Genomic DNA, 9,727 nt, shown 5'->3' with positions numbered 1-9,727 from the left:
TGTCACTTGTCTAAATTTTTATAGGCTATTAATAGATAAAAAGATTACTATCGTGACCGTGGGACTTATCTTCCTCCCCCACCTACCTGTCTCTGATTTCTCCGCAAGAATAAATTTTTTTTTTTTTTGTGGAAATAAAGGGTAAAATGGGAAATTAAAAATAATGATCTCGTGTGTCACCGTCGTTCATCCCCTTGGGTGGGGCCACACTGCCGCAGCCATAAATTGGGTTCAATTATGGCGAGGCTGGCCTTAGTCAAAAGTCAAGCATCATCAAGAAAATGAACAGATCATACGGCTATAAATGTTGATCAAGAAGTAGAACTACGTCATTACTCTAGAATCTTTATGTTTTTATCACTTCTCCTCAATAAGAAAAATTAGGCTAACTCGTAATTAAATAATTTTTTTCTTTTAGTTTTATTAGATGCTTCTGGAAATATGGAATGACGAATGTAGGTGTGTAAGCATCAGGATTCAGGAACCTTCACAATAAAGCGGGACCCACCTTACGCTTTCAGAACAACGAATGGATAAGATCCTTGTCGTGCCCATGCGCGATTCATGTGGATTGTAGATATCCCTTTGGACAAAGTTTTCCTCCACCAAGGTCACCCACCGTCCTTTGGTTCACAAACCCCTCCTAGGGTTTGTAGTATGTTCTAAAACACCATTCTGAGTACCCATTCCCACCCTCTTCTGCCCTTCATCCCATTCACCATGGGTGGAGGGAAACTCAATCCTAGATTTTTATCCTCTCAAATGCGGCCCAATGCACCATACTTGAGATTCCAACCTGTACAAACATGGGCAATGGTGTCTTTTATCCTCTCAAGTGTTGGGTGTACAGTTGGATTCTCAAGTGTGGTGCATTGGGGCAGTGCACCACATTTAAGAGGACAAAAATCCCTCAATCCTATCCTTTTTATATTTTACCAAAAAAAATAAAGGAAAAAGAAATTGTCAAAGTGTGGCCTACGTCTACACTCCCATGAGTCTATCTCTCTTCTCCCCATATGAAAAGACACTTCTACCCCCTTGTTTTGAGGAGGAGAGAGGTAGACATATGTGACTGCTGGCATAAGCCACACTCCAGAACATAAAACTGCTTCCTAATAAGTAGATATCCTTTTATCTTTTTATTTTTTATTTTTTATTTTTTATTTTTTTATTGTTATTAAGAAAAAAGGTGGACCTTTTTTTCCTATGTAATTTTTGGGAGATGATGTGACCATAAGATTGGACAATAGTTTTGTTAATAAATTCTCACATCGTACTAACGAATTTGAAAATATCCTTCCCTTAGTCATATGGGCTAGAGATTCTCTCTTGATCATGGGTGTGGGGAAGTTCAATGTCTATTTCTGTCCTCCTCACATGAGGACTGAAATGACCTCAATGCGTCCTATGTAAAATAGTAAAATAAAATTTTTTGTATTTCATTGGTACAATCCTCTATGCCATTTGCTCAAAAACCCTCTCCCAATTAAAATGTAAATAGTGCTTGAAGAGAATCTAGCCATTGAGTTGTCATTATGTTTCTTCTCTAACTTCTTATCATACGAAGTTTGAAATACCTTTGATACTTTTTTATTAGTCCCATTTGAACACTAGAATTCATAAATAAGTAACCAATTATATACTTACGAAAAGGAATACTAGTTACATACTTACGTGGGATTGCCAACTCTAGCGATCCTCTTACATGTGAGCCTTTGATTTATTTTTCGGAAAAAGATCGCTGCCTTATATTATGGCCCTTGCACCAATGCAGGGGGGCAATGAGAACATGTGCACAAGGGCATCAACATTAATGAGATTTTTCAGTTCACAAAGGGTGGACAGTAATGTTGCACGCTCATCTGTCTGAGTGCCACGGTGAACAGGTATGTCTTGGATATAATATGAGTCTACCAAACAAGGGTGTAACAAAAACACGACCAATTGATAAACATGGTACATTTGGGCCAATCCACTGTCTAAAATCTTGAAGCCAATACAACATTTCCAAGTGTAATTGTAGTTTTCAAAAAAAAAATAAGGGTGGGGGAGGGGAGGGGAAGGGGGGGGGGGGGAGAAAGCACTCTACCTGGGCAGTGGGCGGTTTATTTAGCAATTTTAATTCTGATTATTTTTTAAACATAAATCTATCTATGACGACTTTTGATAGTTTATACATGCATCCATAGTCTATGACTAAAACCCTAGATGAAACCTATATTAAAATCATCATGGGCTAGATAAGAGAAAACCGAACAAATGTTCTTCCCCCCCCCCCCCCCCCCCCCAAAGCCCAGCCCATGCATTAACCCAAATTCGGATATCTCCATTTCAGCCAAAATTTTTGTTTCCAGCGATAAAAATACTGTAGTTTCTTTAAGGGTTCGGGATCTCTAAGTTGGCAGCATGGGAAGGAATCCCCAAACATAATTAATTTTGGCCGTAGGATGGAAGTGAGTTTATTACCATCCATTGGATGTCTATATGTTCACTGGAAAATTTTGGTGGTGATAATCTCACCGTCACCTCTCTTCCCTCCCATAACTTTGATCGATGTTGATTGGAGAATGAGCAACTTGAACCAGTTCCTTATAGGCAGCCTACGTAGACTCCCGACTCGTGCTGCCTCACCAGTCACCCCCACCTTAAGGTTGTCAATTTAGAATTGAAGGCAAAAATTGATATCGGTCCTATCCCTTTTATTCAAAAGTCTGAAATATATCTAAAAGAGAGGGGGATTGCTGCTCTGTGTGGCGACTGTGGACTCCGACCAGCATTAGGCTGCTAAGATTTCACGAGCATCTAATAGGGGTGAGATTTTTCATTTCATAGGGGACGGACAATCATTTCACGTTCTCTATATATGGACACAAGCACCATACAGGATGCAGCCTGACAGCCTTCATTTTCCCATAACAATACCATCGGGTATTTACGGTTGAATGGTCCTGTCCAATATTGTTAAGGCGTTAACTCACACAACCACAATTTTAGGAATTGATATTGTATTGGGCGCATCAGCTGATCTGTATTGGTATCGTTGTCCCCAATACCAATACTTAGACTGATACCAATATGGTATCGGTTAATCAGCTTGAACCTTAAATTTTAGATTATAAAACTAGCTTCGTTATCGCCATCCACTGATACCAATGCCACAGGCCCCACAAGAATTACATCCTTGCACACAACAACTTCAGTAAGTTTTCAAGAAATCACACCGGCACGGGCTCTGGAGCCCGTAAAGGTGTATGGGCTACGCCATGAATTCAAAACACAGGGATCCCCACTTGAACTTAGCTCTTATGTCTTTCAGGGTTCTTGGTATAGGCATCGTTGGATCGTAACCGCCAAAAGTGGATTTTGGTTTTTTTAATCTCGACTTGGCCCAATAGAGCCGATCCGTATCACTGTATCAATATCAGTATTGGTAGCATGGAATGAGGTATGGGTATTGGATCTATGGGATCTGATCGGTATCAGCTATCTATCATGGATTAGGAATCGGTATCAGATCAAGGGTAAAATCATAACAAAACCCTGAATTTTAATGAAAATTAGGGGTAAATCGATCGACCCAGGTCAATACATGCCGATCCAAATCGGTATTGGCAGAGACCGATACCATCCCCAATGTTGCTATCTCAATCCCTGATTTGCAGTGAACAGTGCAACTAACATTTTCCATTTTTGAAAGTATGAAATGAGAAAAAGATCCTCTCCAACCACCCATCTAACGACAGGGAGGATTTGGACATGCATCCTCAGGTGTTGGAATGTATCCAAGTCATTCCAACCATTGGATGAGTGGTTGAAGAGAAGTTGGACGCTCAAGTAATTGGAGAGGATCTGGATCCAAAGAAATGAGCTTGCAATTACCTTTAAAAAAATAAAAAGAAAGAAATGAGCTTGGAATGGTGGATGGACACCGGGAAGGAATTTGCATTACTCGTTGCTTACATACATATAAATTGACTCAAAAGAAATGGGTTACACAATCAGATCTGATTCTTGGGTATTAAAACAAACACACACCACTCCCCAAACAAAAAACAAAAAAAAGAAAGAAAAAAGAGATACCCCGAGGCCCTTTAAAGAAGCACTCAACCTACGAGTAAGTGGGATGGAAATAAAATTAAACTCATCTTATATATGAAGCAACCATCACAGACTGGAATCAACTGGTTTCCTGGAAATAGTCGGAATCTGAATCGACTGCTTTGCGAGATTCCTCCCATAATTGGTTTTCAACACCTAACTTCCTTAGCTCCATTAAACCTCGCTCAACTGTAACGTGGGAGACAAAGCATCAACAAGTTTTTACCGACTCACATTACTCAACTATCACAATTAAATCTCTCTCTCTAAATTTGAGGAGAAAGATAGATACATAAATCAATGATTGTATCACCATATTTTTATTTTTCTTTTCTATTCTTGGGCTGTGTTTAGTAAGCACTCTTAGAATGCATTCTAGGTCAATTTCAGATTCTCGGATGATAAAAAAGTTGTTTTTATCGTATGAGAATGCAAAACCGACCTAGAGTGCATTCCAAAAATGCATACCAAACACAACATTGGTTTCCAAACATAGCCTCAGGCTATGATTAGGACATATTTTGACCAATTTCGGGCTTTTTAACCCTTGGTCTGGTTTACATGAAACCAAGTGGTAACCAAGAAAACGACAAAGGACTGACGCCCTTTCCAGTTTGAAGTCTTGTCCAATTTCTAACTGTAGATTAAGCAGCACTTGGTATGCAATCTAGGTCGCATTCTTAGATGATAAAAATAGTTGTTTTTATACCCTGAGAAAGTGAAATCGACCTAGAACGCATTCCAAGAATGCATACCATACGCAGCATAAATCATTGAAGTTCCACAGAAAGAGACCTTTTGAGGATTTTCATCTATATTTAATTTGAGCCACACAAGTAGATATTATAGCAAAGCATGAGGAACGAATCGTTACCATCAACTGCATCATGTGGGGTGGGTGACCTAGCACTGCTGGTGATCCAAGATTGCAAACGCTCTTCTGCAATGTCCTGTTCCAACCCATGATTTTTGGCTCTCCTCCAGAAATACATAAGCCAAGCCTGCAAGGACATGGAAATCAAGCACCTATATAGATGGGATAAAAATAGCATAACTAGTTCCAGCTTTGACGGGTGTAAATTTGTCAGCATTCCAAACAAGGGAGGACAAGAAATTCATATAAAAGCAAAAAATAAGATTATAATTTCCTTTTCATCAAATTTGATTACAATAAGGTTTTCACAAAATTATAAGGGTTGTGCGAGGTCTAACCACAATTGGTTACAAATGGCCTGTAATCGCTCTCCTTGGTGCAGAAGGGGGATTTTTTTGTCACGTGCGGAGAAATAAATGGTATTACACAACTATTTCCCTTTTTTCTTCAAATTAAATTCTGTGCAAGCAATCCCTTTAGTGTCATTTGATCCATGGTCGTTGCAATTTCACATGGAGAATATCCAAAACTTAACAATCAACAATAGTTGTACAATGGAAAGGATCTAGTTTTTATGCAATGCGATGTACACATACAATTGTGCCTTTCAAGTGTTGGGTGGGAGTGGAGGCAGAAGTAATGACTAATGACACATCTTCTTCTCTCCCCCATCCAATGGTTGAAGGCACGATCATGGCCATGCATAAAACCCTTTGCCTAACCAAAAATCGAAGAATGCTTGACATACCCTAATCTCAGCATAATAAAGATCATTCCTTCTGGGCAAATGTTGTTATACCTGTTTGAAAGCCACATCTTGAGATTCCTCCTGGCTAAGTTCTGAAGCCAAATACCATTTCCAAGTGAGCATTAATACAAGTAAGCAAAAAAGGAATCAAGTATAGAAACTAGATCCCACACATACCAATCCAACACGACCTAGATAGCTGTCACTAACTTTTAAATTAGGTAAGAGTATAAGACAACTCAGAACGAACAACTTTTACTACATTTTCATATGGCTCCAATGGCTTTCTCATGCCTAATGCCAAACCAGTTATAAAAAAGAGAATGCTAACCGGTCGTGTAGCGCCTGAACCAGCATGGAGCCAATGAGAATGTGCACAGACGAATTGGTTTGGATGGGATTTTGATTTCACAGGGGGCTGACTGGCTGAGAAGTCTTTTAGCGCACTCCTGTGTTTGGGCACAGGAACCAAGCGACTGGTTAGCGTTCTTTTTCCCTAAAAAATAATAAAGGAAGGGGGATTGTTGCCAGGCTGCGTGGCTCCTTAGAGTCCGCGGGGCATCCAATAGGGGTGGGATTTTTCATTCCATTGGGGGTAAGATGGTCATTCGCCCTTCCTTTGTCTGGGCTCAGGCACCACACAGCCTTCTTTTTCCCTAATTTCACGTGGCCCCTGCACCAATGTAGTGTAGAGGCCAATGAGAGTGCATGCACAGAATCCAACAGGGGCAGGCTCACGGGGCGGGGTGGTCATTTCAGCCTCCAAGTGTCTGGACGCAAGGGCCATGCGACCTGACAGCGATCCCCCGCGCAATAAATTAATAGGGGAGTGTTCTTTGTCCGGGAGCATGGCCTACACGAGTGCTCTTCGGGTCTCTTTCTCTCTCCTCCCCCAACTGGGGGCAAAGATGTTATTACACAAGGGGAGGGGAGAGACACATGGGAGCGCTGGTGTCCACGGCAGAGACTAATTTCCCTAAATTAATATACATCAGTGAGATCATATTGTTTGACATCCAATAGGCAATAGCCCCAATGCTCTTTTTGGATGTAGGTTCAGTCATGTTACTCTGTCGTGTGAGCTATGAGGCTGACTCAATAGCGTCCTGCTGCATGGGAACATAACTTAGTAAGTGTTTTTTGGGATTCACCTCTTTTCTGGTTGCCAAGAGAAGGGGATATCAGTATCTATGGCGGTTGTTAATGTCAGAGTAGTTATTTCTGTGTTGTAACTGTACTTGTTTTCTGTCTCAGGAAAAGTTCCATTTATAAAATAAAATAAAAAGATAAAAAAGTAGATCAACTTACCACATGCTTCAAGAAGGTTTTGAGCATCCACTGTAAGCTTCAAATCTGCTGCACTAGTGGTGATGTGAATCATTAAGCATTCAAATAAATTTTAAATGAACCTAGTACCAAAACAACTTCGAAGCTGGTATTCATATTATTATATAGAAACTGCAACAAAACAATCATGATAAATTGAACTTGGAATAATGAATTAATTTATCATGGAATTGGGGCACCTTCTTGCGGAATGCATGAAGTGTCAAAATAATAATCATGGAGACTAATTTTTTTACATCTTTTTCTCCAGCTTAAAGGGAAAAAAGATTCCTTTTGCAAAATTTCCTCATATTCTCTGCATTTTTTTGAAATATAAATAGCCACTTTCTTTTAATCCACAAAGAAAAAGGGGCCAATACCTTTTAATCCATGCACAAGGGGTGGAGCATCTTTTAAGACATGTATTTCAGGTCTATATGTTTAATCTTTTGAAACACCCTCACACAATACATGTCAACCCTAAGAAAGAATACAACGATGATGGGCTTTTGCATTGGCAAAGGTTTAGTTTCTTGGCTTGCTCACGAGTTATGCCTTAGTTTGCTCCTTCACTTGGCAGCTACCTTAAATGAACAAAGGGTGTTTATACTTCACTTCTCTCTTTCTTTCTTTACTAATTAGGTCAACTGCACCTAAGGTACTTACATATATCATTGGTTATCAAGCTAGAAAAGTCTTTGCATGTATTAGATGGTGATTAAGATACATATAGGAATAATGTTCTAATGCATAATAATGTACTCAAAACGCACAAATTCATTATTGCTTAGCAAATGCTAGATTCTAGGTTATTAGTTATACACCATGGAACAAAAATTGTTTCTTCAAATAATTTATTGTTACCATAGTGAGTATTAATTATTAGAAGGGCTACTGTGAAAAAGAGAGAGTATCTTTGGCTGGTTACATTCTGAAGATTTTATCCATGTCAACCAATGAAACATAATCTCCCTTCAACTTAGAGGGAGAAAAATGAGCATGGGAGATCTTTTATTAACTTTAGATGGCAACATGATCACCGCAAACTAAAATGACAAACCCATACACTTCATATACAACAAGAATGACTTTCAAATCTAAGAGTTCTCAAATCAATGTGGGTTATTAATACTTTAACAGGTAACATCCTAAGGTGCAATTTGCTCTTGATTATCAGCCAAAACTACATTGTAAAGATGATTGGAAATGTAGAAGAAAAGCAATACACATCACACCTGAGACTCGTCGATGTTGAGCCATTGCAAACACTACAGCATCCTCTACCTTCAAAGAAGAAAAGAAACGAAAGATAACTGCTGGATCCAGGAAGTATCTAGTCATGGCAAGCAGAAGTAATATATGTGTCTACTGATGCATGTATGTCACCAAGTAAGGTTCATTTCTTCCTCCAGACACCCCCAGCAGAAAATTCCCAGGTTACCTTTATCGGAAGTCTTGGGTTATTGTGAAGGTAATGTAAACCTTATTAGTGGCCTTGATCTTTCATCCAGTCCCACTGCTTTTCAAAAGCCTCATCTTAAGACTTTTACATGAAGGACAACCTTCTATCAGTCATGAGCTATTATCATATAACCACAACCTTTTTCATATTGAGTTATTTGCAGAAAACAGAGTTGAACAGAGAAACAAGATTCATCTAAGCTAAGTTGAGTTGAGTTTATTGACAATTTGAAGTTTCTTGTACTTCTAGCTTTGTAAAAAAAATCAGAAATTAGCAGAATGCCAGTCCAATGACGAGAGAGAATATACTCATGGTGAAGGCTTTATTGACAAAGCCCATTATGTGTGAGCATTATAATGTTTCTTCTTCTTCTAGCTTTATAAAAAAAGTCAGAAATTAGCAGACTGCTAGTCCAATGACGAGAGAGGATATACTCATGGTGAAGGCTGTGAAGCTGCAAAATGGGTGGTGGTGGGTGCTCAGGGCATGATTATGGTCCAGCACTAGAATGATGGAATCATAGGGCAAAACTCAACACTCAAGTCGACCGCTCAACTTAAACTTAGCAACAACGCTGCAAGAACCAAATAAACTGGCCAGTAATGAATTTTCCTTAGTATGACACGCCTAGATAATGCTGCATTCAGTCACAGTCTACAGCATTGGGACTTTTTCATGCTAATTACCCATGCAATATTAGCTACAAGATTTCACTCCTAACTAGAAAACATCATGACTGGTTAATTTGAATGCATCAATATGTTTTCACTCTTGGGCCAGTCCCCGTGAGTCCAATTGTTTCACCAAGCCAATTTCCAGGTCCTATACCTATTAATCAAGCAGATATTCAGCTAGTTATTTTGCCTAAATAGAAAACATCTATGCGTGCATGTACAAGTATGCCCCAACCCCGTTCAATATGTTGGAAAACACATTCCTCCATAAACTGATTTTGATGATAACAAACATAAAGATTAATACTAATATTCCAATTTTTAAGCAAGCTTCATAGTCAGACGTTGGAAGCATCAAGCATCCAGGAAAGACTTGATCAACGGAGCTCACAACAGAAGAGTTAAGGAAAAGAAGAAATTTGAAGATTGAGGAACATCTTCTAAAGGAAGCCAAGAATTAACAAGACAAAGACTCTCCAAGAAGATTCAAGTGCATTAGAACACATTTCGTTACATGTGCATATCACATTGCACACACATTGCAT

At 39.1% G+C, this 9,727-nt stretch overlaps 1 protein-coding gene across 1 annotated transcript in view; it reads right to left on the bottom strand.

Annotated features, from left to right (window-relative positions):
* Nucleotides 1–4,125: 4,125 nt before the first annotated feature.
* LOC122667700 (coiled-coil domain-containing protein SCD2-like) overlaps nucleotides 4,126–9,727 on the bottom strand; it is an 88,985-nt gene continuing 83,383 nt past the window's right edge. The window contains exons 15-19 of the mRNA XM_043864090.1: nucleotides 8,282–8,330; nucleotides 7,029–7,076; nucleotides 5,772–5,812; nucleotides 4,973–5,099; nucleotides 4,126–4,287 (exon numbers count right to left, since the gene is read on the bottom strand). Of these exons, the coding sequence (XP_043720025.1) occupies nucleotides 4,178–4,287; nucleotides 4,973–5,099; nucleotides 5,772–5,812; nucleotides 7,029–7,076; nucleotides 8,282–8,330 (375 nt within the window). The 3' untranslated portion in view covers nucleotides 4,126–4,177. The remainder of the gene's footprint in view (nucleotides 4,288–4,972; nucleotides 5,100–5,771; nucleotides 5,813–7,028; nucleotides 7,077–8,281; nucleotides 8,331–9,727) is intronic.

This window comes from Telopea speciosissima, chromosome 7 (assembly GCF_018873765.1).
Source record: "Telopea speciosissima isolate NSW1024214 ecotype Mountain lineage chromosome 7, Tspe_v1, whole genome shotgun sequence".
NCBI classification, from domain to species: Eukaryota; Viridiplantae; Streptophyta; class Magnoliopsida; order Proteales; family Proteaceae; genus Telopea; species Telopea speciosissima.
Note: the sequence above shows the minus strand (reverse complement) of the source record. Positions and strands in the feature narration are given on the sequence as shown.